At 39.2% G+C, this 26,941-nt stretch overlaps 1 protein-coding gene across 3 annotated transcripts in view; it reads right to left on the bottom strand.

Annotated features, from left to right (window-relative positions):
- arid2 (AT-rich interactive domain 2) overlaps positions 1–26,941 on the bottom strand; it is a 102,615-nt gene that overhangs the window by 60,751 nt on the left and 14,923 nt on the right. For all 3 annotated transcript variants that reach the window (XM_062066290.1, XM_062066288.1, XM_062066289.1), the window contains exon 4: positions 8,551–8,684. In XM_062066290.1, the coding sequence (XP_061922274.1) occupies positions 8,551–8,684 (134 nt within the window). The remainder of the gene's footprint in view (positions 1–8,550; positions 8,685–26,941) is intronic.

The raw sequence follows: 26,941 nt of genomic DNA, 5'->3' as shown, positions 1-26,941 counted from the left end.
GGTAAATGCTACTATAACATTATATCTATTGCTGAAGTTACTCTGGGTAGTCATTACGATTTATATTCAGGGATGCGAGTACCCTTTGAGAAAAGAAAATGGTGAAAATCACGACTATATTTTCTGCAATTGGTTGCATCATTTGAGATGTATTCTCATCTACCAGCCTCTTTTAGACACATGTCCCATGTAATGTACCATATCATTTTTGGTTTCAGTTGTTGATCGCTAACTCACATTTCATCCATCCATCCATCCATCTTCTTCCGCTCATCCGAGGTCGGGTCGCGGGGGCAGCAGCCTAAGCAGGGAAGCCCAGACTTCCCTCTCCCCAGCCACTTCGTCCAGCTCCTCCCGGGGGATCCCGAGGTGCTCCCAGGCCAGCCGGGAGAGATAGTCTTCCCAACGTGTCCTGGGTCTTCTCCAAGGCCTCCTATCGGTCGGACGTGCCCGAAACACCTCCCTAGGGAGGCGTTCAGGTGGCATCCTGACCAGATGCCCGAACCACCTCATCTGGCTCCTCTCGATGTGGAGGAGAACGGCTTTACTTTGAGCTCCTCCCGGATGACAGAGCTTCTCACCCTATCTCTAAGGGAGAGCTCCGCCACCCGGCGGAGGAAACTCATTTCGGCCGCTTGTACCCGTGATCTTGTCCTTTCGGTCATGACCCAAAGCTCATGACTATAGGTGAGGATGGGAACGTAGATCGACCGGTAAATCGAGAGCTTTGCCTTCCGGCTCAGCTCCTTCTTCACCACAACGGATCGATACAGCGTCCGCATTACTGAAGACGCCGCACCGATCCGCCTGTCGATCTCACCGTCCACACTTCCCTCACTCGTGAACAAGACTCCGAGGTACTTGAACTCCTCCACTTGGGGCAAGATCTCCTCCCCAACCCGGAGATGGCACTCCACCCTTTTCCGGGGTGGAGTGCACTACATGCTTCCATCTGTTGAGAAGCTCTATGGAGATGATGATTTCATTTTCCAGCATGATCTGGCACCTGCCCACAGTGCCAAAACCACCAGTAACTGGTGTACTGACCACGGCATTACTGTCCTCGATTGGCCTGCCAACTCCCCTGACCTGAACCCCATAGAGAATTTGTGGGGTATTGTGAAGAAGAAGCTGAAAGACACCAGACCCAATAATGCAAATGAGCTAAAGGCCTCTATTGAAGCATCCTGGGCATCCATAACACCTCAGCAATGCCACAGGCTGATTGCCTCCATGCCACGCCGCATTGATGCAGTAATCCGTGCAAAAAGATTCCCAACCAAGTACTGAGTGCATTAATTGACATTTTCAAATGTTAGATTTTGTTTTGCTGTTATAAATCTTTTTTTTTTTTTTACTTGGTCTGAGGAAATATTCTAAGTTTTTGAGATAGGATTTTTGAGTTTTCTTAAGCTGTATGCCATAATCAGCAATATTAAAATAATAAAAGGCTTGCAATATTTCAGTTGATGTGTAATGAATCCAGAATTTATGACATTTTTTTTTTTTTTAATTGCATTACAGAAAATAAAGAACTTTATCACAATATTCAAATTTTCTGAGACAGTCCTGTATATGTATATATATACATATATATATATACACGTGTATATGTATATATATGTGTATATGTATATATGTGTATGTGTGTGTATGTATATGTATATACACACACACACACACACACACACAAACACACGAAAACGAATGTTTCGCAGAAATTTGACGTGCGTGCATTTTAGGGCTTCAAAATGTGTGAAAATGGTCATTAATGCAATACAATCAGTGGTGGCATAATAAGACTTTTGCACAATGGTGTACCATCAACTAAATAATAAGGTTCCAATAATCAGGTCACCTTACAAAGAAGGAAAATTATTTGCTAACAGCACAAGTATGATTGCAATGTATGCCCCCGGTGGGATACAAATAGCTTACCTGTGTGCATAAAATGGGTTCTTTGCTTCGATAGCTAAAACAACATCCACTGCTGTTTTTCAGGAGCACTTTGACACCCTTGTGATATTTTGAGGTCAGCACTGAAAAGAAACGAGTGCCTGCAAATAAAATATGGAAGGCACTAATCTAAGGCAAAGAGAAAACCAACCTTCCACGTCCTTTCATCAGTAAAGTATGTCAAGTTGTCTCGGAGCTGCTCAGCGGGAGCAAACAGTGTGAAAGAGAGATGATGCATAACAATTTACTTAGGAATATGTGGTCATTCAGATGTCCTGAGGATACATGTTTTTCCCTTGCTTTCAAACAATTGATTTATCATTGGTATTCTTTTAAGCAACTACCAAACAATCCTTTATTGCGTGCATGGTGGGCTCGGTTCCAACACAACGGCCAAGTAATGCGAGGTGAAATGTGAAGTAAACAGCGCTGGGCAATAAAAGTGATAAGTAACATTCGATATCCCGCCGGCTGAGCTCCATAGAGGACAAAAAGCGGAGACATGTTCTTCCTAAAATGGACAATAAATGTGTTTTTACACTAGAACCAGTGAACCACCATGCCAATTTGAGCCAGCTTTCATCAAGTGGTCTTGGCGTTTGACATTATAAACTAGATTTCCAGTAGAAATTGCATGTGAATGTCCTATGCGCGTGAGACGCCAACACGTGTGAGCGCAGATGAAATGCTTGAATGTCCAGGATGAGTGGAGTGTGTGGATGTTCCAACGGTTCAAATCGGATGAAAAATGTGGAATATGGAAAAGTTTGTATATTGCCCATTCATTTTTCTATGGGGAGAAAAGTACCGAAAATTCCAGGAAAACCGAGAATTTTTGGAAACTGGGAATTCTGGGTAATCTAAAATGTTATTTTTTAAATCTTTTTGGGGAACTCCGTTAGAATAATTATGTTAAAGTTATCACACAACTCTTATGCTTAAAGGCCGTTGCTATAGTGATTATCAATTGTGCTGAAATTTTACTTTTCTATCTGTGCAAAGGCACACAACTTGTAACCTTCCATTGCAAGTTGTCTCGCATCACCAGATTGTTTCCAGACCCTGCCTGCTGACAGCCAAGGACGGACTTTAAATACCTCAACGCAGACAAAACAGAGACACGGCGAAATCACGAGTGTCAGCACATTTCCATTCTGAATAATCACGTATTGTGTCTACTGGTGCTGCTTGGATTACCCCTCCCTTCAGAAGCAGCCTCAGTGATGTTAACTAGGGAACTCCCGAATAAATAGAGGAGCATGTGGGACTGTACCTTAGAGCGTAGGGTGAAACTGTAACTGAGTGTGCAGCCCAATACGTTTCTCCTCATGAGCAAAATGGAACTCTGCCTCTGCCTGATTCCTTCTTCTTGTCTTGTGTAATAGATAGTTCGATGTTTGAACCTGACAAACTCACGATTCCCGGGCAAGCCGAACGTTTTGATACTTGAATGGTTACAATCGGATGAAAACTTTGGGCTGGGGCCCACGCCAAACTTACGAGGCGATATAATAATAAATATATAGTTTTCTGGTGTAGAATCTTATATGTGTGAATGCTTGGACATTCACAATATGATTATAATAATAATAGTAATAATAAATACATAAAATCCTTTCATTTTCTCAAAAATCGACAGTGCGCCTTTTAACCTGGTGCGTCTAATGTACGGCATAATTCAGGTTGTGCTTACCGACCTCGAAGCAATTTTATTTAGTACATGGTGTAATAACTGTGACCAGTAGATGGCAGTCATACATAAGAGATATGTGTAAACTGCAAGATGACACCAGTAAACATCAAAACTTTAAATGTTCCATTGAGAATATAGAACATTACACACGGCGCTCAAAAATCTGTCAAATTGTTTTTAGTACGACTTCGGTAAGCTATGAAGCCACACCGCTTGATGGATTGTCGGCGCATTAAACATACAAGTATTATTATGGTGCCTGTATTAGGACCGCAAATAGACATATTACCTGGCGTTTTGTTTCGCAATATTATGCAAAACTAACTTTTCTTACCTTCTGGTACCTACTGATGTATATTTGGGATCTGCATAAGTCCTGAAATGTGCGTGTGTCCGCCTTTGTAGTCCATGTCGACACCATAGTCGATAAGCTTCTTTTTCTCTACCTTCTTATGTGGCATTCATATTCCACTGTTGCCATTTCTAATATAAAGTAGTGTAAAGTTGTTACTTATATCTGTCAGTAGATTCGCTGTTAAAACGCTAAAACATACCGGTGTAGTGAGTTTACATTATTCACCCACGGAACTTTAGTTATTAGAGAGTTCCGGTCGGATGGTTTTTCACGAGACACATTTCCGGCGTTGTTGTTGCACTAGTGAGCCACGGATGAGGAGATGCTGCTCCTTTATTGATTGAAGTAAAGTGTGAATGTCATTAAAACAGTTAGCTCAATCTTTTGATACTTCTTCCACTCTCGTCCTTGCACGCATCACCGCTACAACAAAGATGACAGGGAGAAGACGCGGTCAAAGGTGAGCCACGTAAATAAGACCGCCCACAAAACGGCGTATCCTGAAGAGACGCTCAGAAAGCTACTTAACACGCGAAGTCCCAGAGAAGGGTCAATTGACACTTTTACCTAGAAAACACACAAGAGGGTCATTTGACCCCTAGTCCCCCCTGTGGACACTCCTTTTGTTATGAAAATGTGGCTGTTAGTGGCACACGGCAGGGGGCCACTTGAGCCTGTGTGGGGGAGGGGACCTTACAGCTCAAGCTTTAGTTCTGAGGTAGGTTGTGTGTGTTTTTGCAAGGATCAACAGAATGAAGGGATCAACACTCTGACATTTATTGTTAAAAAAAATACAAAACAAAACATATTTACAAAGAATGAAAAAGCAACTGTTTTCCCAGTTTTGGTGTGGAGGGTTGTTGCAGAAGCAATTGTTATTTTTGTGTGCCAAAAATAGTTTAAAAAAAAAAATTTACAAAGAAAAAAGCATATTTACAAAGAATGAAAAACCATGTCCATGTAAACGTGACTGACATACATTTGAGCAGTCACTCACAATCCTGGCACTGCCATTGCTCCTTTCGGCATTTCCCACATGTATAATTTTTCTGTCTACCTAGACAAACTGCCCCTAACAGCCTCATTACCATAACAAAATGAGTGATTAGTGTATTCGGGAAAAGCGTCGGGCCAAATGACCCCTCTCTGGGTCTTCTAGGTAGACAGAAAAATGCTGGGACTTCTAGTGTTAAAGATGATCTGTAAAACATCATCTATGCTACACTTTCACAAAAGAACCACCATTACATGTTATGTAAACCACAAGATAGTGTTTTACATTTAGAAAAAAATCGTAATAATATGAACCCTTTGATGCGCCTTAAATAGACCTGACTAGACCCACTCATTGGCAGTGCGCCTTTTAATCCGGTGCGCCCTATGGTCCGAAAAATACGGTATATGACTTTTTGGTGTAGAATCTGTGTGTTAATGCTTAGACATTCACACAATAATAATAATAATAATAATATATAATTTTTTTGGTGTAGAATCTTGTATAATTTTTTTGGTGTAGAATCTTGTGTGTGAATGCTTAGACATTCACACAATAATAATAATAATATATAATTTTTTTGGTGTAGAATCTTGTGTGAATGGTTGAACATTCACATAATAAAAAAAATAAATAGATGATTTTTTTGGTGTAGAATCTTATATGTGTGACTAGTTGAACATTCACATAATAAATTAATGATATTTTGGTGTAGAATCTTATATGTGTGAATGGTTCAACATTCACATAATAATAAATACATGATATTTTGGTGTAGAATCTTATGTGTGTGACTGGTTGAACATTCACAAAATAATAAATGGATGATATTTTGGTGTAGAATCTTATATGTGTGAATGTTTGTTTGAACATTCACATAATAATAATAATAAATATATGATTTTTTGTGTAGAATCTTGTATGTGTGAATGGATTAACATTTACATATTAATAATAATAATAAATAGATTATTTTTTGGTGTAGAATCGTATATGTGTGAATGGATTAACATTTACATAATAATAACAATAAATATATTGTTTTTTGGTGTAGAATCTTATATGTGTGAATGTTTGAACATTCACATAATAATAATAATAATAAATAGATGATTTTGGTGTAGAATCTTATATGTGTGAATGGTTCAACATTCACATAATAATAAATACATGATATTTTGGTGTAGAATCTTATGTGTGTGACTGGTTGAACATTCACAAAATAATAAATGGATGATATTTTGGTGTAGAATCTTATATGTGTGAATGTTTGTTTGAACATTCACATAATAATAATAATAAATATATGATTTTTTGTGTAGAATCTTGTATGTGTGAATGGATTAACATTTACATATTAATAATAATAATAAATAGATTATTTTTTGGTGTAGAATCGTATATGTGTGAATGGATTAACATTTACATAATAATAACAATAAATATATTGTTTTTTGGTGTAGAATCTTATATGTGTGAATGTTTGAACATTCACATAATAATAATAATAATAAATAGATGATTTTTGGTGTGGAATCTTATATGTGTGAATGGATTAACATTTACATAATATTAATAATAAATAGATAATTTTTTTGGTGTAGAATCTTGTGTGAATGGATTAACACAGACCTGGGCATTCTGCGGCCCGCGGGCCGCATCCGGCCCTTTGTGCGTCCCTGTCCGGCCCGCGTGAGGCCAATTATAAATTACAAAATAAATTTTAAAAAGTATCTATGTCGAGTGTGCAATACAACGGTGCTGCTTTTGTTTTGAAAATCGTTATTTGTATTACTTCCGTGTGGACGTATGCGTGATTGTGAGTGAATGTGAACAACTGCAATTACAAAATAAAGTTGAAAAAACATCTATGTCGTGCGCGCAATACAACTGTGCTGCTTTTATTTTGAAAAGTATTATTTATGGGCGTGTGTCCGTGTGTAACCTGCGAGTGAAGGTGCACATGCAGCGACAAGTGATGCACGGTTTACACCCGAGACGCCAAAAAGAGAAAAGTTGATGAGGAATGCCGTGTTTTCAACAACACATGAACTGCAAAGCAACATCCCCTCACCTAAGGTGCGTGCCTGCGCAATTGCGCACTGCTAGCGTCTGCTGCGCGCAGCAAGTATATATGCCGCGCACCAAATCAAATCCCATCTGAATTCTAAACAAAATAAACATATTTATTCTATGGAATTTTGCAATGCAACTTTGAGTGACAGTGACAACAAGCGGCCCTAATGGTGTTCATCAACACCGTTCAATTGAACACCGTTCAATTATTGTAACGTCTATCGAGATGCTTCGAGGACAGGAATTATATCGATCACTTTATTGAACAAAACTGTTTATATTCGGACATAACCACACCAAAAACATGAGTAAAACAATTCTATCTCGAAAAACTAGTCATTGTCTGCCGTACAAACCAGGCCAAAACCAACTTGTCATCTGTCACCAACACGCATAGCACTAAACCACTGGTGCGTTTAAGGCCACACAAAAAGTCGGACAACTCAAACACCACACAAAGTTACACTATGACTCCTCAGTCATACGTGTGCTTATTTTACTGTCATTTATTATTAATGTTAATTTATATATATTAGTCATGGAATGCTGTTACACACACTATGTTGAAGTATTACTATTATTATTATTATTATTTATCTTACGGTATATATCAAAAATAATATTGAGCAAAATTTAATTGAAATATTGTCGATGTGGCCCTCCAGCAGTGCTCGGGTAGCTCATGCGGCCCCCGGTAAAAATTAATTGCCCACCCCTGGATTAACATTTACATAATAAAAATAATAAAGATGATTTTTTTTGGTGTAGAATCTTATATGTGTGAATGTTTGAACATTCACATAATAATAAATAGATGATTTTTTTGGTGTGGAATCTTATATGTGAATGGATTAACATTTACATAATAATAATAATAGATTATTTTTTGGTGTGGAATTTTATAAGTGTGAATGGATTAACATTTACATAATAATAATGATAAATATAGGATTTTTTGGTGTATAATCTTTGAACATTGACATAATAATAATAATAAATAGAGGATTTTTTGGTGTGGAATCTTATGTGTGAATGGATTAACATTTACATAATAATAATAATAGATTATTTTTTGGTGTGGAATTTTATAAGTGTGAATGGATTAACATTTACATAATAATAATGATAAATATAGGATTTTTTGGTGTATAATCTTTGAACATTGACATAATAATAATAATAAATAGAGGATTTTTTGGTGTAGAATCTTATATGTGTGAATGCTTGGACATTCACAGAATAAAAAATCAATCCTTCATAGATGATGTGTATGTTTGAGGCCAAACACACTTTTCAGAGCAAAGAGGCAGTGACGCGACACTCTAATCACATCAGCATGAGGATTAAGACTTCCAGCAGTTGTTGCAAGTTTAAATCTACCTGATGCAGCAGACGTGGCAACAACACGGACACTAAGCTCGACCGAGCTCACTAATCGTGATGCAAAAACCTTAAGAGCCTGTCTTAAGGGCCTACCTGAAACAACATGCTGCTGGTAGTTGTAGGACGTGGGAATCGCGCCGACTGGAAGAGAAGTTTTGGGATTTCCCGGCTGTGCCTCGTCGTCATCCTCACCAAAGTGGTGGACTCTCTCATACTTCTCCAAGTATCTGAAGGAAGGAGGCAAAATAGGTTATATTCTGGGGCTGCATAAAAAACATTAAGTCGACAAAATGTTGGAAAAATACATCAGAAAAAAAGCGCTCAGCTCAGGAGTTTTCTGGGGGAAAGAGGCGAGGGAATGAATTATTAAAATACCCACTCAGCATTAAGGCACAAAAACCCATTTTACTTTCTCGACACTACGAGCACACATTACTTAAGGAAGAGAAAGGAATATTTCAGTTAAGGACGGTAGAGGAGACACAGCAAACCACCACAGAACAAAGAGGAACACATTTTATTCAAAAGTTAATTTGACAGTTCGAGTGACCTACTTTCAATGACTCAGAATTGACGAAACAATTGAGCGCGACGCCAGGTTCAAGAGCACAAGAGCTCAGAGGCCGGACATCGAAATGTGGATTTTTCCTCAAAAAGTGCCTCGGCAGGTTGTAATCCTTTGAGACTGCGTTTACTTAATTGCAAATTAACCCTTGTGTAATGTTCTTATTGTTGTTACTCAGCCAGCGTTTGTGGGTCTGATGGACCAGTTGCATTTTGTGGCTTTTAATGCCTCACAATCAAACACTTATGTTAAAATACTGAACAGATGTTTACCTTATCCCAATAAACACTTATGTTAAAATACTGAACAGATGTTTACCTTATCCCAATAAACATCTGTTCAGTATTTTGACATAAAAGTGTTTGATTGTGAGGCATTAAAAGCCACAAAATGCAACGGGTCCATCAGGCCCACAAACGCTGGCTGAGTAACAATATGAACGTTGCACGGAAAATTTCTCTGCCAGTTTCTGCATCCCACAGGGATTCTTCTTTTGTGTTTCTGCACCTGCGGTTCCCACACAAGGTTGCAACATTGTTTGTCAACACTGTCTGCTCTCATTTTCTCGCACATTTGACCCTCTGATGTTCTGTGTACCTACACTCTGTCCTCCTCCTGTCTAGGCCTGCTGTGTGTGTGTGTGTGTGTGTGTGTGTGTTTGTGGTACACAGAACATCAATTTCCACACTTCTTTTAGCCCAGGGTCCAGTTGACCCGGACATCTTATTTGTAATAGAAATGTGTAAGGGGGGTGTATGGTGTGTGGTCATTAAATATGTATTCTGATATATGTTCTTCACAGAAAATGAGCCAAGGTCAGTGAGTCTCAGTATGAAAAATTAATCAATTGTATCATTTTTCTTTTAATAAAAAATTAAAACAGGTCCCACGGACCCGAACACCACACAATCGGGTTTGCACTGCACTGTCAACAAATTCATTATTCAGCCCTCGCTACTCGATTCCAGCATGTGCGGCTAAATTTGACCAAGTTTCATTTAAAAGGTCCGAATGTGACTCGGAGCAGAACATTTACACTTCCTTGTCCAGTCGTCGTTAAAAGTCAAATTTTTGCCATTTAAGATTTTGTTTCCCCAGGTCGATTGTGACGTTTTTGGTTTGAATTAGTATTATTCCTCTACTCACCCCACTGCTACTTCATTCTGACACATATGCCTCACTGTTGCCCCCTGCAGAGTGACGAGAGTACTGCGTACATGAGCAACCCTCGTTTGAATGGTTTGGTCAAGCCTGTTTGGGTGATGTTCGGCAGGCCAAAGAAAAGCTTTGGCAGGCTAGATGTTGAACAGGCCTGGGTCACTGTAATTGTAATTTCACAGTTGATAAACAGCGGGTCTGGATTAGTTTTTGCCTCATTTTTCACTTAAAGCATGAGTGAAGAATAGCGTTTCCTTGATGTGAATACCTGACAAGTCCGAATAAGAAAGAGATGATACAAGGGACAAGGGACAAGCGGTAGAAAATGGATGGATGAATGATACAGTATTATCGGCTCGCAGATGCTACATGGTGGTTGTTTGAGCACACTGCAGCTATACCTGGATAAATTAACCAATCCTAGTCCTTTAAGCTTCGGTCTTACGCAGGATTCTCACAGGAGTGAGGTGAAACTTTCCACCCACTATAGCTAAACTAGGGGTCGGCAACCCAAAATGTTGAAAGAGTCATGTTGGACCAAAAATACAAAAACAAAATCTGTCTGGAGCTGCAAAAAATGAAAAGTCTTATATAAGTGTTTTAATGAAGGCAACACATGATGTAAGTGTCTATATTAGCCTACTATCAAAATTACTTTAAAATTTTTATATAAGTGTTATAATGAAGACAACACATGATGTAAGTGTATATTAGCTACATTAGCCTACTATCAAAATGACTTTAAAAGTTTTATATAAGTGTTATAATGAAGACAACACATGATGTAAGTGTCTATATTAGCCTACTATCAAAATGACTTTAAAATTGTTATATAAGTGTTATAATGCAGACAACACATGATGTAAGTGTCCATATTAGCTACATTAGCCTACTATCAAAATGACTTTAAAAGTTTTATAAGTGTTATAATGAAGACAACACATGATGTAAGTGTCTATTAGCTACATTAACTACTATCAAAATGACTTTAAAAGTATTATGTAAGTGTTATAATGAAGACAACACATGATGTTAGTGTCTATATTAGCTATATTAGCTACTATCAAAATGACTTTAAAAGCCTGATATAAGTGTTCTAATGAAGACAACACATGATGTAAGTGTCAATTAGCTATATTAGCTACTATCAAAATGACTTTAAGTCTTATATAAGTGTTATAATGAAGACGAAAGATGATGTAAGTGGCTATATTAGCCTACTATCAAAATGACTTTAAAAGTTTTATATAAGTGTTATAATGAAGACAACACATGATGTGTCTATTAGCTATATTAGCCTACGATCAAAATGACTGTCGCATGCTGACGCAAATCTTTGATGACAGAAATGTTGAAGTGTAATATTTATATCTACACATTTTTACAACATTGGAAAACATGAGTTATGGGTGAGATACTTTCTGGAAATTACTGGTTTAGAATGGCCAAAAGGTGTAGATGTGTGTGTCTAAGTTAAAGGAAAAGATGGATGGATTTATTACAATCTTTGCAAGCTGGGTAACGTTTGCTGCGGTCTGTAACAACTATCAGAAATGCAGCCAATATTACATGGATAAAGTGTCATGAGACATGCACATATAAATTAAATACACAGAGGACATAAGTAAAGGAAATTAAATGAGTTTAAGGGCCTAATGAAATGATTTTTTTTTATTTAAACGGGAATAGCAGATCCATTCTATGTGTCATACTTGATCATTTCGCGATATTGCCATATTTTTGCTGAAAGGATTTAGTAGAGAAAATCGACGATAAAGTTCGCAACTTTTGCTCGCTGATAAAAAAAGCCTTGCCTGTACCGGAAGTAGCGTGACGTCACAGGAGCTAGTATTCCTCACAATTTTCCTTTGTTTACAATGGAGCGAGAGAGATTCGGACCGAGAAAGTGACGATTACCCCATTAATTTGAGCGAGGATGAAAGATTCGTAGATGAGGAACGTTACAGTGAAGGACTTGAGAGGCAGTGATGGACGTATCTTTTTTCGCTCTGACCGTAACTTAGGTACAAGCTGGCTCATTGGATTCCACACTCTCTCCTTTTTCTATTGTGAATCACGGATTTGTATTTTACACCACCTCGGATACTATATCCTCTTGAAAATGAGAGTCGAGCACGCGAAATGGACAATTAAAGTGACTTTTATCTCCAAGACAATACATCGGTGACACACTTAGCTACTGAGCTAACGTGATAGCATCGTTCTCAAATGAAGATAGAAACAAAATAAATAAACCCCTAAATGGAAGGATTGAATGGAAGGATAGACAGAAGAGCAAAAATACTATTAAACCATGTACATGTAACTACACGGTTAAAAATTCTCAGCCTGGTAAGGCTTAACAATGCTGTTGCTAACGACGCTAAGGCTAATTTAGCAACTTAGCAACCGGACCTCACAGAACTATGTACTCTCTCCTTTTTCTATTGTGTATCACGGATTTGTATTTTAAACCACCTCGGATACTATATCCTCTTGAAAATGAGAGTCGAGCACGCGAAATGGACATTTAAAGTGACTTTTATCTCCAAGACAATACATCGGTGACACACTTAGCTACTGAGCTAACGTGATAGCATTGTTCTCAAATGAAGATAGAAACAAAATAAATAAACCCCTGACTGGAAGGATAGACAGAAGAGCAAAAATACTATTAAACCATGTACATGTAACTACACGGTTAAAAATTCTCAGCCTGGTAAGGCATAACAATGCTGTTGCTAACGACGCTAAGGCTAATTTAGCAACTTAGCAACCGGACCTCACAGAACTATGATAAAAACATTAGCGCTCCACCTACGCCAGCCAGCCCTCATCTTCCCATCAACAGCCGTGCTCACCTGCGTTCCAGCGATCAACGGCGCGACGAAGGACTTCATCCATGGGTTTGGCGGCAAGCATCGGCTAGGCGTCTTCTATCAGGGTAAGTAGTCCTTGTTGTGTTGCTGTAAGTATTGTACTTAGCCGCTAAGACACCAATCGATCCCACCTACAACGTTCTTCTTTGCAGCCTCCATTGTTCATTAAACAAATTGCAAAAGATTCACCAACACAGATGTCCAGAATACTGTGGAATTTTGTCGAAGAAAACAGAGCTTTGTGTATTGTGTCCAATAGGGCCCAAACACTTCCGTGCATTTTGTGACGTCACGCGCATAAATCATATCCAAAGGAGTTTTTCAACCGGAAGTGTGGCAGGAATTTTAAAATTGCACTTTATAAGTTAACCCAGCCGTATTGGCATGTGTTTCAATGTTAAGATTTCATCAGTGATATATAAACTATCAGACTGCGTAGTCGGTAGTAGTGGGTTTCAGTAGGCCTTTAAACATACCCACAAACGAGGCATTATGATGCAATGTGTACATACAGCTAGCCTAAATAGCATGTTAGCATCAATTAGCTTGCAGTCATGCACTGACCAAATCTGCCTGATTAGCACTCCACACAAGTCAATAACAACAACGCTCACCTTTGTGCATTCACACACAGTATAAAACGTTTGGTGGACAAAATGAGACAAAGAAGGAGTGGCATAAAACACGTCTTTCTGTGACAGCGTCGGAGAGAGTTGTACATGCAAACAAACTACGGTGAGTTCAAGGACCGCCGAAATTAGGACAAAGCGGCACTTGCCGAATACTCCCTGTAGAGGTTGCCCTCTAGTGGGTTCTCCTGCCCACCACACACACTGGCACGAGAGCCCGGTATTCAGGTTGGATCAAGTCTTTTATTCTCATCCACCAGTATGGTTTGCTTTTCAGCAATATATTGTTAGGACTTTTCAGTCCGGCGTGTCTCTCCTTTGCTCTCTAGTGTCTCTGCTTTGCTCTCTCGCCCCAACTCCCACCCTCGTGTCTCGGCCCGGCTGCCGCTTATAAGCATGGCAGGTGATTGGATGATCAGCCCCAGCTGGGTAATCCAATCACCTGTCAGCGGTACTTAGAGGCCGGTCCTTCCACACCCCGCTCCGCGGCAGGCCCGCAGACCACGCCCCCCTCCACACTCCCATTGAAGAATGTTTAATAAAACAGTGGCATTCCTAAAAATTAGGAAGGTTTGTGTCATAACTGTCCTCCAACAGAAACCATACTAAAAATATATATATATTTCCCTCCCCCAATCGTTTTCCATTTTTGGAAAAACTCCCGGGAGCCACTAGATGGCGCTAAAGAGCTGCGGGTCGCCAAACAGGTGAATGTAGAGTCAAAAAAGCCATATTTACCTCCTGCAGTCATCACTGTGAACAAATTATTACACTTACACGGTTCGATTTGTAACAAAAGAAGCATTTTCTCCTGATCACTGAAACAAAAGTTGAAAGATTTGCAGGCATGTCTATCCAATTCAAAAACCTTGCTACTGCAGTAGCTGCTGCATTTGTTTCGTGGATGAACGAGAGGTAACATGAGATGAAGTGCTATTTAATCAAATGCACATTCAAGCAACACCACTTCCATTCGCAAGTTTTTAAGAGAAGCCTTTCACGGAAACGTGAGCTTGCTAAAAAGGAGCAAACTTCATGCAAGAACTGCCTCCTCCAAACACTTGCTCGGAATCTTGGGAGACATGAGCGGTGAAGTCATCCTTTCACCTGACGAGAAAGTCGCGTCATCACACCAGCATTCTCTCCACAAACACAAGCGCGCACAAACACGGAATACCTCTGTGGCGAGCGTGGTGAACCCTGGCCTGCCTGCGCAGTTGTGAGTCACCGGGGCCAGCCAGCCAAGAGGCCCCCTACTTGTTCATCATCACGGCCGAGGTAATCCCCCGTCCGCTGGCTGCCGGGTGACACGCTCGACTATAAATACGCGGCGCTAGTAGGGGAGAGGAAGGGGAGCGGGAGAGATAGGGCCCGGCTCCTGAATGCAGCGTCATCAACCGTTGTCTGGCCAAAAGCAGATAATGACTATAGATGGGTTGGGCGGTGCATTTCTCACAATCTTTATGTGAGACGAGAACACATGTTTTGCTTTTTTTATGATTTGAATTTCAAACTTAAATACAGTTACAAGTTACAACATGATCCATCACAATTTCCAGTTTCTCTTTTCAAAATGTTTGAAAAGGAGTCAATCAATCAATGTTTACTTATATAGCCCTAAATCACGAGTGTCTCAAAGGGCTGCACAAGCCACAACGACATCCTCGGCTCAGATCCCACATCAGGGCAAGGAAAAAACTCAACCCAATGGGATAATGAGAAACCTTGGAGGGGACCGCCCCCTGGGCAAGTCGGAGGAAGAAGAGCTTATTTAGTCCTAGTCTTTTTCCAATTTACAGCAATTACTAACACATTTATCCACATCCTCTTCTCAGTTTGTACACTATTTACTCAATAAAACAATTCTAAAAATAAAGTAAATTGTAATTCACTTAGTGAGAAGAATAAGATTCTCATTTTCAGGAAGTTCAAAATGTTTATTATGATCCTTCTTTGTACTTTATAAACCCTTGGAGTTTGAACAGTTTCTTAAAGTGGATAATTTTATGCATTCAAGTTTGTAAAATACGGCTAAAAAGGCAGCTAACTAGTACACTAAAGCCCTCTAAAAACATCCAAAAAAGCACCAACAATACTCCGTTTACATTTCGTGACCTGAATATTAACCAGGTATTAGCGATATTGTTATTATAAGCGCTAACGCAGACAAACTATTTTTAGCAGCGCATAGATCACAGAGAGCTAACTAGCTTATGCTGCTATATTGACATATGGAGCTGCTGCATCGCCTCTGAGCTGGTGAAAGTTAATTCGAGAATATAAATCATGCCTCTCACCTGGACTATAATGTGCAATCATGTTATATGTGTATATGTATATATATGCATATGTATGGATATATGCATGTGTGTGGATATATATATATATATATATATATATATATATATATATATATATATATATATATATATATATATATATATATATACTAGGGGTGTAACGGTACGTGTTTTGTATTGAACCGTTTCGGTACGGGGGTTTCGGTTCGGTACGGGGGTGTATCGATTGAGTTTCTAAGCTAAAGTCTTAACAAGCTGCTTTGCTTCTTCTGCCTCTGTCTCAGCACGCAGCATTGTCCCACCCACACAACCATCTGATTGGTTACACAAAAAGCGGTAACAGCCAATCAGCAGTGCGTATTCAGAGCGCATGTAGTCAGTGCTTCAGCGTCGAGCAGATAGGTGTTTAGCAGGTGAGCATCAGGCAGCGGACTCTCCCCAAACTAAAATAAACACCTCCCAGTCAACTACTAGTAACATCACTATGAGCCCGTTGACCTTCTAGAAACTTAAACTGCAGCTCAGCTCGCTCGCAGTCCTGGCTTGAGGTGAAGGCTAATTAGCTTTTAGCGTAACGTTAGCTCATTTTGTGGTGTGTGTGTGTGTGTAGTCTCTCCTATTGCTATTGTACTATTTTTTCAGCTATAGTTACATTAAAAAAAAATTTAAAAAAATAAATCATTAGTAATGTAGCAGCCTAGTTTTGAATGGCAGGGTTGCTGCTATCACATGTTGATAAAAATATAACATTTACATAATACAAATCAACTACAGGCTTCCCAAATGCTGTAATAAATTAAGCATGATGAGTTGACTTGAAACTGTTTAATGTTGCACTTTTTATATGTAGAAGAAAAGTTTTGTCATTTTATTTAATCTGAGCAACAACTTGAGGCAGTTTAATGTTAATTAACATGGGCAGAATTATTATAGTGTTCCCAATGTTAAAAGGATAAAGCCATTGAGAGGACAAATTTCACCACTAGTGTGTGTGTGTGACAATCATTGGTACTTTAACTTTAACTTTAGTTTACACATTTGGTAAATAAATAGCCAAACAATTTATATTTTGTTGTTTTCTTACTGTACCGAAAATTAACCGAACCGTGACCTCTGAACCGAGGTACATACCGAACCGAAATTTTTGTGTACCGTTACACCCTTAATAAATACACTACCGTTCAAAGGTTTGGGGTCACCCAAACAATTTTGTGGAATAGCCTTCATTTCTAAGAATAAATAAATGATAAATGGGTTATACTTGTATAGCGCTTTTCTACCTTCAAGGTACTCAAAGCGCTTTGACAGTATTTCCACATTCACTCATTCACACACACATTCACACACTGATGGAGGGAGCTGCCATGCAAGGCGCTAACCAGCAGCCATCAGGAGCAAGGGTGAAGTGTCTTGCCCAAGGACACAACGGACGTGACTAGGATGGTAGGTGGGGATTGAACCCCAGTAACCAGCAACCCTCCGATTGCTGGCACGACAACTCTACCAACTTCGCCACGCCGTCCCTAGAACAAGAATAGACTGTCGAGTTTCAGATGAAAGTTCTCTTTTTCTGGCCATGTTGAGCGTTTAATTGACCCCACAAATGTGATGCTCCAGAAACTCAATCTGCTCAAAGGAAGGTCAGTTTTGTAGCTTCTGTAACGAGCTAAAGTGTTTTCAGATGTGTGAACATGATTGCACAAGGGTTTTCTAATCATCAATTAGCCTTCTGAGCCAATGAGCAAACACATTGCACCATTAGAACACTGGAGTGATAGTTGCTGGAAATGGGCCTCTATACACCTATGTAGATATTACACCAAAAACCAGACATTTGCAGCTAGAATAGTCATTTACCACATTAGGAATGTATAGAGTGTATTTCTTTAAAGTTAAGACTAGTTTAAAGTTATCTTCATTGAAAAGTACAGTGCTTTTCCTTCAAAAATAAGGACATTTCAACGTGACCCCAAACTTTTGAACGGTAGTGTACATATCTTCTTTTTTATCTTTTTTTTACTATATACATTACTAAATTATTGTGTATGCACGTTAAGGGACCTGCTCCAATTTCGTTGTTCTTTGAAGCTGTTCACTGTAATAATGACAAATAAAACGCTATTCTATAGCACAAGGTAGTGGACATAAACCCAGAAGTTGGTCAACTTTGACATCCGACTTACACCCAGAGATGGTAAAAAAAAAAAAACACACGAAAAAACGCTCGATGGGGGCGTTTACTTATGTTAGGATTATGATCAATTTTTTATCTAAACTGGAAGATATAAATCTCCGATCAATCTGCATTCTAGTGAGAGCAGACACTGTACAGTTTAGCACTTAGCAATACTGTTACAGGATGCTTATGCATGATGCGCACTAGTGTTGTTGAAGGAAAAGTGAACGTTACTAATACGTCGCCGTATGCTTTAAATCAGGGGTGTCAAACGTACAGCCGGCGGGCCGGATCAGGCCCGCAAACATGTTTTATCCGGCCCGCAAGAGGAGTTTGCAAAGTATAAAAATGAGCTGACACTTTTGAATAAAAGAAACTGCAGTTCGAAATGTGTCCACTGGATGTCACAATAGCAATTTTTTGAATTCCCAGACTTCAGAAGGCCGTGTGTCAACACTTCCGTATTTGGACACTACGTACTTATGTTATTTATTAATGAAAGTATACTAAATGTGGATTGTTAAGTTCATGGTTTGGTTGTCAAAGATATTGGTAATGTAACCTATTACATTTATACCCAAATAAATGCTTTTGATAATCTGTACATTTCGTGTTATACTTACAACTGGGAGGCATATTTGACTGATAAACATAATCACATCAGTTCTCCAGAAAGTATAAATGACCACCAATTACTGACTATTAACCGCAATATGTCAGTGGAAAAAAAACCAAAACATGTTTATATTTTCAGCATGTGTTTGGTCTATTTTTAAACAAAGAAAACAATCTGAAGTTGTCTTTATTTTTAAGTTATCATGCCATGATTTTACCAGTCCGGCCCACTTTGGAATAGATTTTCCTCCATGTGGCCCCTGAGCTAAAATGAGTTTGACACCCCTGCTTTAAATGGGAAAAAAAAGGTAAATATTACATATTATTATGAATGTAATTACATTACATATATACATAATCATAAGAACTAGAGATGTCCGATTATCTCGGACTGCTGATATTATCGGCCGATAAATGCTTTAAAATGTAATATCGGAAATTATCGGTATCTGTTTCAAAAAGTAAAATGTTTGACTTTTTAAAACGCCGCTGTACGGAGTGGTACACAGACGTAGGGAGAAGTACAGAGCGCCAATAAACCTTAAAGGCACTGCCTTTGCGTGCCGGCCCAGTCACATAAAATCTACGGCTTTTCACACACACAAGTGAATGCCATGCATACTTGGTCAACAGCCATACAGGTCACACTGAGGGTAGCCGTATAAACAACTTTAACACTGTTACAAATATGCGCCACACTGTGAACCCACACCAAACAAGAATGACAAACACATTTCGGGAGAACATCCGCACCGTAACACAACATAAACACAACAGAACAAATACCCAGAACCCCTTGCAGAACTAACTCTTCCGGGACGCTACAATATACACCCCCCGACACCCCCTATAACTCCCCCCCCCAACCCCGCCCACCTCAACCTCCTCATGCTCTCTCAGGGAGGGCATGTCCCAAATTCCAAGCTGCTGTTTTGAGGCATGTTAAAAAAAATAATGCGCTTTGTGACTTCAATAATAAATATGGCAGTGCCATGTTGGCATTTTTTTCCATAACTTGAGTTGATTTATTTTGGAAAACCTTGTTACATTGTTAAATGGTAAATGGGTTATACTTGTATAGCGCTTTTCTACCTTCAAGGCACTCAAAGCGCTTTGACACTATTTTCACATTCACCCATTCACACACTGATGCTGGGAGCTGCCATGCAAGGCACTAACTACGACCCATCAGGAGCAAGGGTGAAATGTCTTGCTCAAGGACACAACGGACGTGACTAGGTTGGTAAAAGCTGGGGATGGAACCGGGAACCCGGTTTAATGCTTCCAGCAGGGCGTCACAACAAAATTAGGCATAATAATGTGTTTATTCCACGACTGTATATATCGGTATCGGTTGATATAGGAATCGGTAATTAAGAGTTGGACAATATCGGAATATCGGACATCTCTAATAAGAACACAACAGCTAGTAAACCACAACGCCTGTTTGGTTACTGGCACATAAAGGTTATATAGTAGTTTTATTGTAGTATTGGAGCTTTTATCACTGTCACCGGCATAAATATGCCCCTCCTTAAAAGAAGCATGTGCAATGACAATAAATTGACAAGCACAAATAATTTTAAGTTGTTTAAAGTCACCTCAATTACTCAAGTGCATTAAGTCCTGGCTTTGAGTCAGCATCAGCCTCTAATATGTTTGCGTCCACTGCCCCCTGCTGGATGTGGATACAAACATGCTAAACACTCCTGCTGCCTGACAAAGATCTGTCATTAATCCCTGAATTGGTTCCAAGTGACAACTGATTAATACTTTAGATCGCAAACAATTGACAGCACAGAACAAAATTCACATCCCTGAGAGAGAGCAGTGAAATGAAACAAAATACTGATTTTTGGTGCTGTGAATGCACTCCCGTGACTTCCACTGATAATGTACGACAGGCGCATACGAATGGAAAGGTCAGCGCACGAGACGCCGGTATTAATACCACACGAGTCTTTCACAGCTGCAAACATCTGCATCTCAGCGAGCAGCTTTGTATGCCAATTCTAAGGCACGTTCCGAGCATCGGGACACACTTCTTTCACAATAGTGCACCTTCTACACGGTCATTGTTGTCAAGGAGGGGGAATCTTTTCTTTTTTTTTTGCCTCATGTCAGACATTAAAGCAAGTGCTGACACCAGCATCTTCTAAAAATGATCATTTTTCCCCCCTCCATCTCTTCAGGCTGATTCACAACAACGTGGCGCTGACCTTCTCCCTGACAGCGTAACGGTTTGACCACAGCCTCCTGCCGCGGGAATTTATCGCTATTGTTTACTAAAAGCCCACAAACAAAAGTATCAAGCAACGATTTGTGCATTTGGCCGTCGCCATGAGAAGTGGGGAAGGAGCCACTCTGTCAAGTTCAAGGCAGATCTGTCAATCTTCTGGTCGGCGCGGAGACGAGAGGAAGATATGAAGCTGTCAGTGCGAGCCGACACTGCCTGCGGGCAGGTCGGGATTCAAACACCAAATCTGAGAAAGTTCTAGCTACACTGGGGGATACGAGCTCATCTTTATCCGCAACCGCTCCTCAGAGGATCACTACAGGAGGAAATCTGAGGTGATGGGAGTAAAATAAATAGATCACACTAAGTCAAAATCTCAAGATCGTAAATGCTACAATTAACCTATATGCAGAGTCTCCTATGGTGCAGGCATGTGAGCACACTTTGAGGAAAAAAGGAGGAAAACTGACACAAAAAAAGAAGAGGAAAATGTTGAAAATCAAGACTGCAATTGTTTGAATTTGTACATTATATTTTACCTTTAGATTTATTCTTATCTACCAACCTCTTTTGGTTGGATTTTTTGACAATTGCATGTAGGGCTGGGCGATATGGCCTTTTTTTAAAGGCCTACTGAAATGAAATGTTCTTATTTAAACGGGGATAGCAGGTCCATTCTATGTGTCATACTTGATCATTTCGCGATATTGCCATATTTTTGCTGAAAGGATTTAGTAGAGAACATCGACGATAAAGTTTGCAACTTTTGGTCGCTGATAAAAAAAAGCCTTGCCTGTACCGGAAGTAGCGTGACGTCACAGGTTGTGGAGCACCTAACATCTGCACATTGTTTACAATCATGGCCACCAGCAGCGAGAGCGATTCGGACCGAGAAAGCGACGATTACCCCATTAATTTGAGCGAGGATGAAAGAATCCTCGCGGATGAGGAAAGTGAGAGTGAAGGATTAGAGGGCAGTGGAAGCGATTCAGATAGGGAAGATGCTATGAGAGGCGGGTGGAACCTGATATTCGGATGGGAATGACTAAAACAGTAAATAAACATAAGACATATATATACTCTATTAGCCACAACACAACCAGGCTTATATTTAATATGCCACAAATTAATCCGCATAATCCACAAACACCTCCCCCCTCCCGTCCATATAACCCACCAATACAAATCAAACACCCGCACAACACACTCAATCCCACAGCCCAAAGTACCGTTCACCTCCGTAAAGTTCATACAGCACATATATTTCCCCAAAGTTACGTACGTGACATGCACATAGCGGCACGCACGTACGGGCAAGCGATCAAATGTTTGGAAGCCAAAGCTGCGTACGTACTCACGGTACTGGTCTGCTATCCAACTCAAAGTCCTCCTGGTTGTGTTGCTGCAGCCCACCTACAGCTTTCTTCTTTGCTGTCTTCATTGTTCATTAAACAAATTGCAAAAGATACTGTGGAATTTTGCAATGAAAACAGACGACTTAATAGCTGGCCACAATGGTGTCTCAATATGTCCGCTACAATCCGTGACGTCAAGCGCAAACGTCATCCTACCAAGACGTTTTCAGCAGAATATTTTGCGGGAAATTTAAAATTGCACTTTACTAATCTAACCCGGCCGTATTGGCATGTGTTGCAATGTTAAGATTTCATCATTGATATATAAACTATCAGACTGCGTGGTCGGTAGTAGTGGCTTTCAGTAGGCCTTTAATATCTCAATATTTTTAGGCCATATCGCGATACACGATATATATCTGGATATTTTGCCTTAGCCTTGAATGAACACTTGATGCATATAATCACAGAGGTATGATGATTCTATGTGTCTACATTAAAACATTCTTCTTCATACTGCATTAATATATGCTCATTTTAAACTTTCATGCAGAGAGGGATATCACAACTAAGTCAATTGACCAACACTGTATTTATTAAACAGTTATTAAGCAGTGGCACAAACATTCATGTCATTTCCAAACAGAAAGTGCAAGATTGTCAGAGATATTTTAAAACAAGCTATTAGTGCACTTTTGTGCATGATGTCACTAAGATGACATATCAAAACAACACTAAATTAAAGTGCACTTTTTGTACAGAACACCACTACAATAGTTTAAAACAAATAAAGTGCACTTCTGTGCATGATGTCACTTTGTCTGTATTATTACTACTATCATTATTATCGACTCCTTTTTGCCTCATTCTTTTTATTTTCCTATTTTAATGATGTTAGATCTGTGTTGTTGTTGGGGACAAGTGTAAGTGTAAATTAGCTCTGGCTACAAACACTATGATGGATACATTGCATGACTGTTTCAGATATCTATGTTTCTGTATCTGTCCCTATTTCAAATAAACCAGAAAACTAAACATAGTGGGTTGTTCTACTGGAGCCAAACTAGAAAACCATTGGATCAATGCTTGGCTTTGTCCCGCCCACGGATGCCAAGCGTGTCTGAAAATGAATGAGAAGTGTTGGTGTCCTCGGCTGGCCTGGACGCACAATGATTGGATGATCTGTCCGAGGCTGACTCCCTTTTTGATTAACAGTAAAATGAGCGAATCAGCGATCTTGAAATACAAAACACTGCCATAGCATTTTTCAAGTTTCATTCCGTTGTTGCAACTGATATGGAGAATTTTACCATCTTTTAAGTGATTGTTTTCTTTGTAAAATATAGCATCCTTATATCTTTTTATATGTAATTGGAGGCAGCACTCTTTTTTTTTTAAGAGAGTAGCTGAAAATGAGCTTCCTCTACTTGAAAAACCAGCAGCCGCCACTGGTATACGGCCTGTATAACAATGTACAATAATTACTTCTGCCCAAGTGCAGGTGGGATAAGCTCCAGCCCCCCTGCAACCACGAAAGGGACAAGCAGTAGAAAATAGATGGATGAAGATAGAGCATAAAAATAAGAAAACATTGGTAATACTTATTACTAATAACTAGGGCCGTCAACGCTAACACATTAATGCATGTGATTAATAAAATGGAATTATTGCGTTATCAAATATGAATAAAGATTAATCACTTCCAAGTAGGGCAATATTTTACTACCGGTACCAATATGTATTTTGACACTTTTCGGTACTTTTCTAAATAAGGGGGCCCACAAAAAATGGCATTATTGGCTTTATTTTAACAAAAAATCTCAGGGTACATTAAACATATGTTGTACATTAAACATATGTTTAAATTTTGTCCTTAAATAAAATAGTGAACATACTAGGCTTGTTTTTTAGTAGTAAGTAAACACACAAAGGCCCCTAATTAGTCTGCTGACGTATGCAGTAACATATTGTGTAATTTATACACGTATTATTTTGTGTACATTATAAAGGACAAGCTGTAAAAATGTATTAATCCAGTTGTTCCTTTACTGTTAATATCTGTTTTTTTTCCGGTTTCTACATGTTTTATCTACACTTCTATTAAAATGTAATAATCACTTATTCTTTTCTTGTTTGATACTTTACATTAGTTTTGGATGATACCACAAAATTTAGATATCGCTCCGATACCAAGTAGTAACAGGATCATACATTGGTCATACTCAAAGTTCTCATGTGTCCAGGGACGTATTTCATGAGTTTATAAACATAATATGATTTTTTTTTTTAAAGTAAAAAAGATTGTGTAACGATAATGTCGATGTAATCATAGTAGTATCCACTAGATACACTCCTGTACTTGGTATCATTACAGTGGATGTTTGGTGTAAATCCACACATGGCATTTGATTACATTGTGACGCCGGCGAGCTATTGTATCCTCCTACGGTGTGTGGTGAAGCATGTTTAGCTATTCCTCGTCCTGCAGTGATAATGGTACATGTAAGAAACTCACTTTATTCGTCGACATGGAGACAAGGATTAGTGATTTAGAAGTAGCTAAAACACTGCAGACTGTTAGATAGCGAGCCATGTCTTAAAGCACCTCTTCCTGAGGGTGTTTCAGTGGTATAACTTCACCTTTATCTTTACTTTTTAGGTCAAAATGCGTCCATTCTCCCTTTTCTGTCTACACTCTGTGCCTGCTTCTAAGTACTCAGTGTGCGTGCGCTGCCGAACATGCTCCTCTGCTCGTAAAACCAGCAATGTCGCGACGCGCCGGCATGCCCGGGAACCGGTACTTTTCAAACAGAGTATAGCACCGTTTTTGATTCATTAGTACCGCGATACTACACCACTACCGGTATACCGTACTACCCTACTTCCAAGTTACGCGTGCATTTGTTACAGTCTTGTGATTGCGAGGAGGGACTGCCCGTTTCCCTTCAAAACAGAATTTTGGATAAAACTTGAGGTAACTTGTTGGTATTGCAGGTACAAACGTTTTTATCGCCGGCGCACATCAAGTTTAAAATATCATCTTAAAGCGAAAACACATTCGAGGTGTTGTCAAATCCTCCTGGCGACTTCTGTTGTAAACTAACGACAGATATTTCCCAGGGATATTGGAGACTTTGTGTCTTTGGGACTAAGGTAAAAGCAAGCAGTGGCGGCTGCTGTGCCGATTAAGTAGGTGCTACATCGACAAAAACAGGGGAGAATGCTACGCTGGCAAATTTTTACTGATTTATTAATGCATATATTATCCGTTAAGTTAAACATATATCGGACAGCCAACGCACGCAGGACACTTAACATCCGTGAAGACCAAGTCCTGCAGGAAGATGTCGCTCATATCACCGCAGCTGATCTGTCGTACCTTGGAGAGGCACAATTACATCAAGAATAAACCAACTACACAAACATGAGCATCAACCTGCAACTACAGAGTAACCCTTGTGTAATGTTCATATTGGCATTAAAAGCCACAAAATGCAACGGGTCCATCAGACCCACAAACGCTGGCTGAGTAACATCAATATGAACGTTGCACGGAAAATTTCTCTGCCAGTTTCTGCATCCCACAGGGATTCTTCTTTTGTGTTTCTGCACCTGCAGTTACCTCATAAGGTTGCAACATTGTTTGTCAACACTGTCTGCTCTCATTTTCTCGCACATTTGATCCTCTGATGTTCTGTGTACCTACTAGGGCTGCAACTAACAACTAATTTGATAATCGATGAATCTGTCGATTATTACTTCGATTAATAGAGTAATAATCGGATAAAAGAGACAAACTACATTTCTATCCTTTCCAGTATTTTATTGAAAAAAAACAGCACACTGGCACCATACTTATTTTGATTATTGTTTCTCAGCTGTTTGTAAATGTTGCAGTTTAAAAATAAAGGTTTATAAAAAAAATAAAAAATAAAAATAAAAAAAATAAAAAAATAAAGGAAAAAAAAGTAGCCTCTGCGCATAGCATAGATCCAATGAATCGATGACTAAATTAATCGGCAACTATTTTTATAATCAATTACCGTATTTTTCGGACTATAAGTCGCAGTTTTTTTTCATAGTTTGGCCGGGGGTGCGACTTATACTCAGGAGCGACTTATGTGTGGAATTATTAACACATTACCGTAAAATATCAAATAATATTATTTATCTCATTCACGTAAGAGACTAGACGTATAAGATTTCATGGGATTTAGCGATTAGGAGTGACAGATTGTTTGGTAAACGTATAGCATGTTCTATATGTTATAGTTATTTGAATGACTCTTACCATAATATGTTACGTTAACATATCAGGCACCTTCTCAGTTGGTTATTTATGCCTCATATAACGTACACTTATTCAGCCTGTTGTTCACTATTCTTTATTTATTTTAAATTGCCGTTCAAATGTCTATTCTTGGTGTTGGCTTTTATCAAATACATTTCCCCAAGAAAATGCAACTTATACTCCAGTGCGACTTATGTTTTTTTCCTCTTTATTATGCATTTTCGGCCGGTGCGACTTATACTCCGGAGCGACTCATAGTCCAAAAAATACGGTAGTTGTT

Source organism: Entelurus aequoreus, linkage group LG12 (genome assembly GCF_033978785.1).
Source record: "Entelurus aequoreus isolate RoL-2023_Sb linkage group LG12, RoL_Eaeq_v1.1, whole genome shotgun sequence".
NCBI classification, from domain to species: domain Eukaryota; kingdom Metazoa; phylum Chordata; class Actinopteri; order Syngnathiformes; family Syngnathidae; genus Entelurus; species Entelurus aequoreus.
The sequence above is the reverse complement of the archived record's forward strand: the minus strand, read 5'-3'. Positions and strand labels throughout refer to the sequence as shown.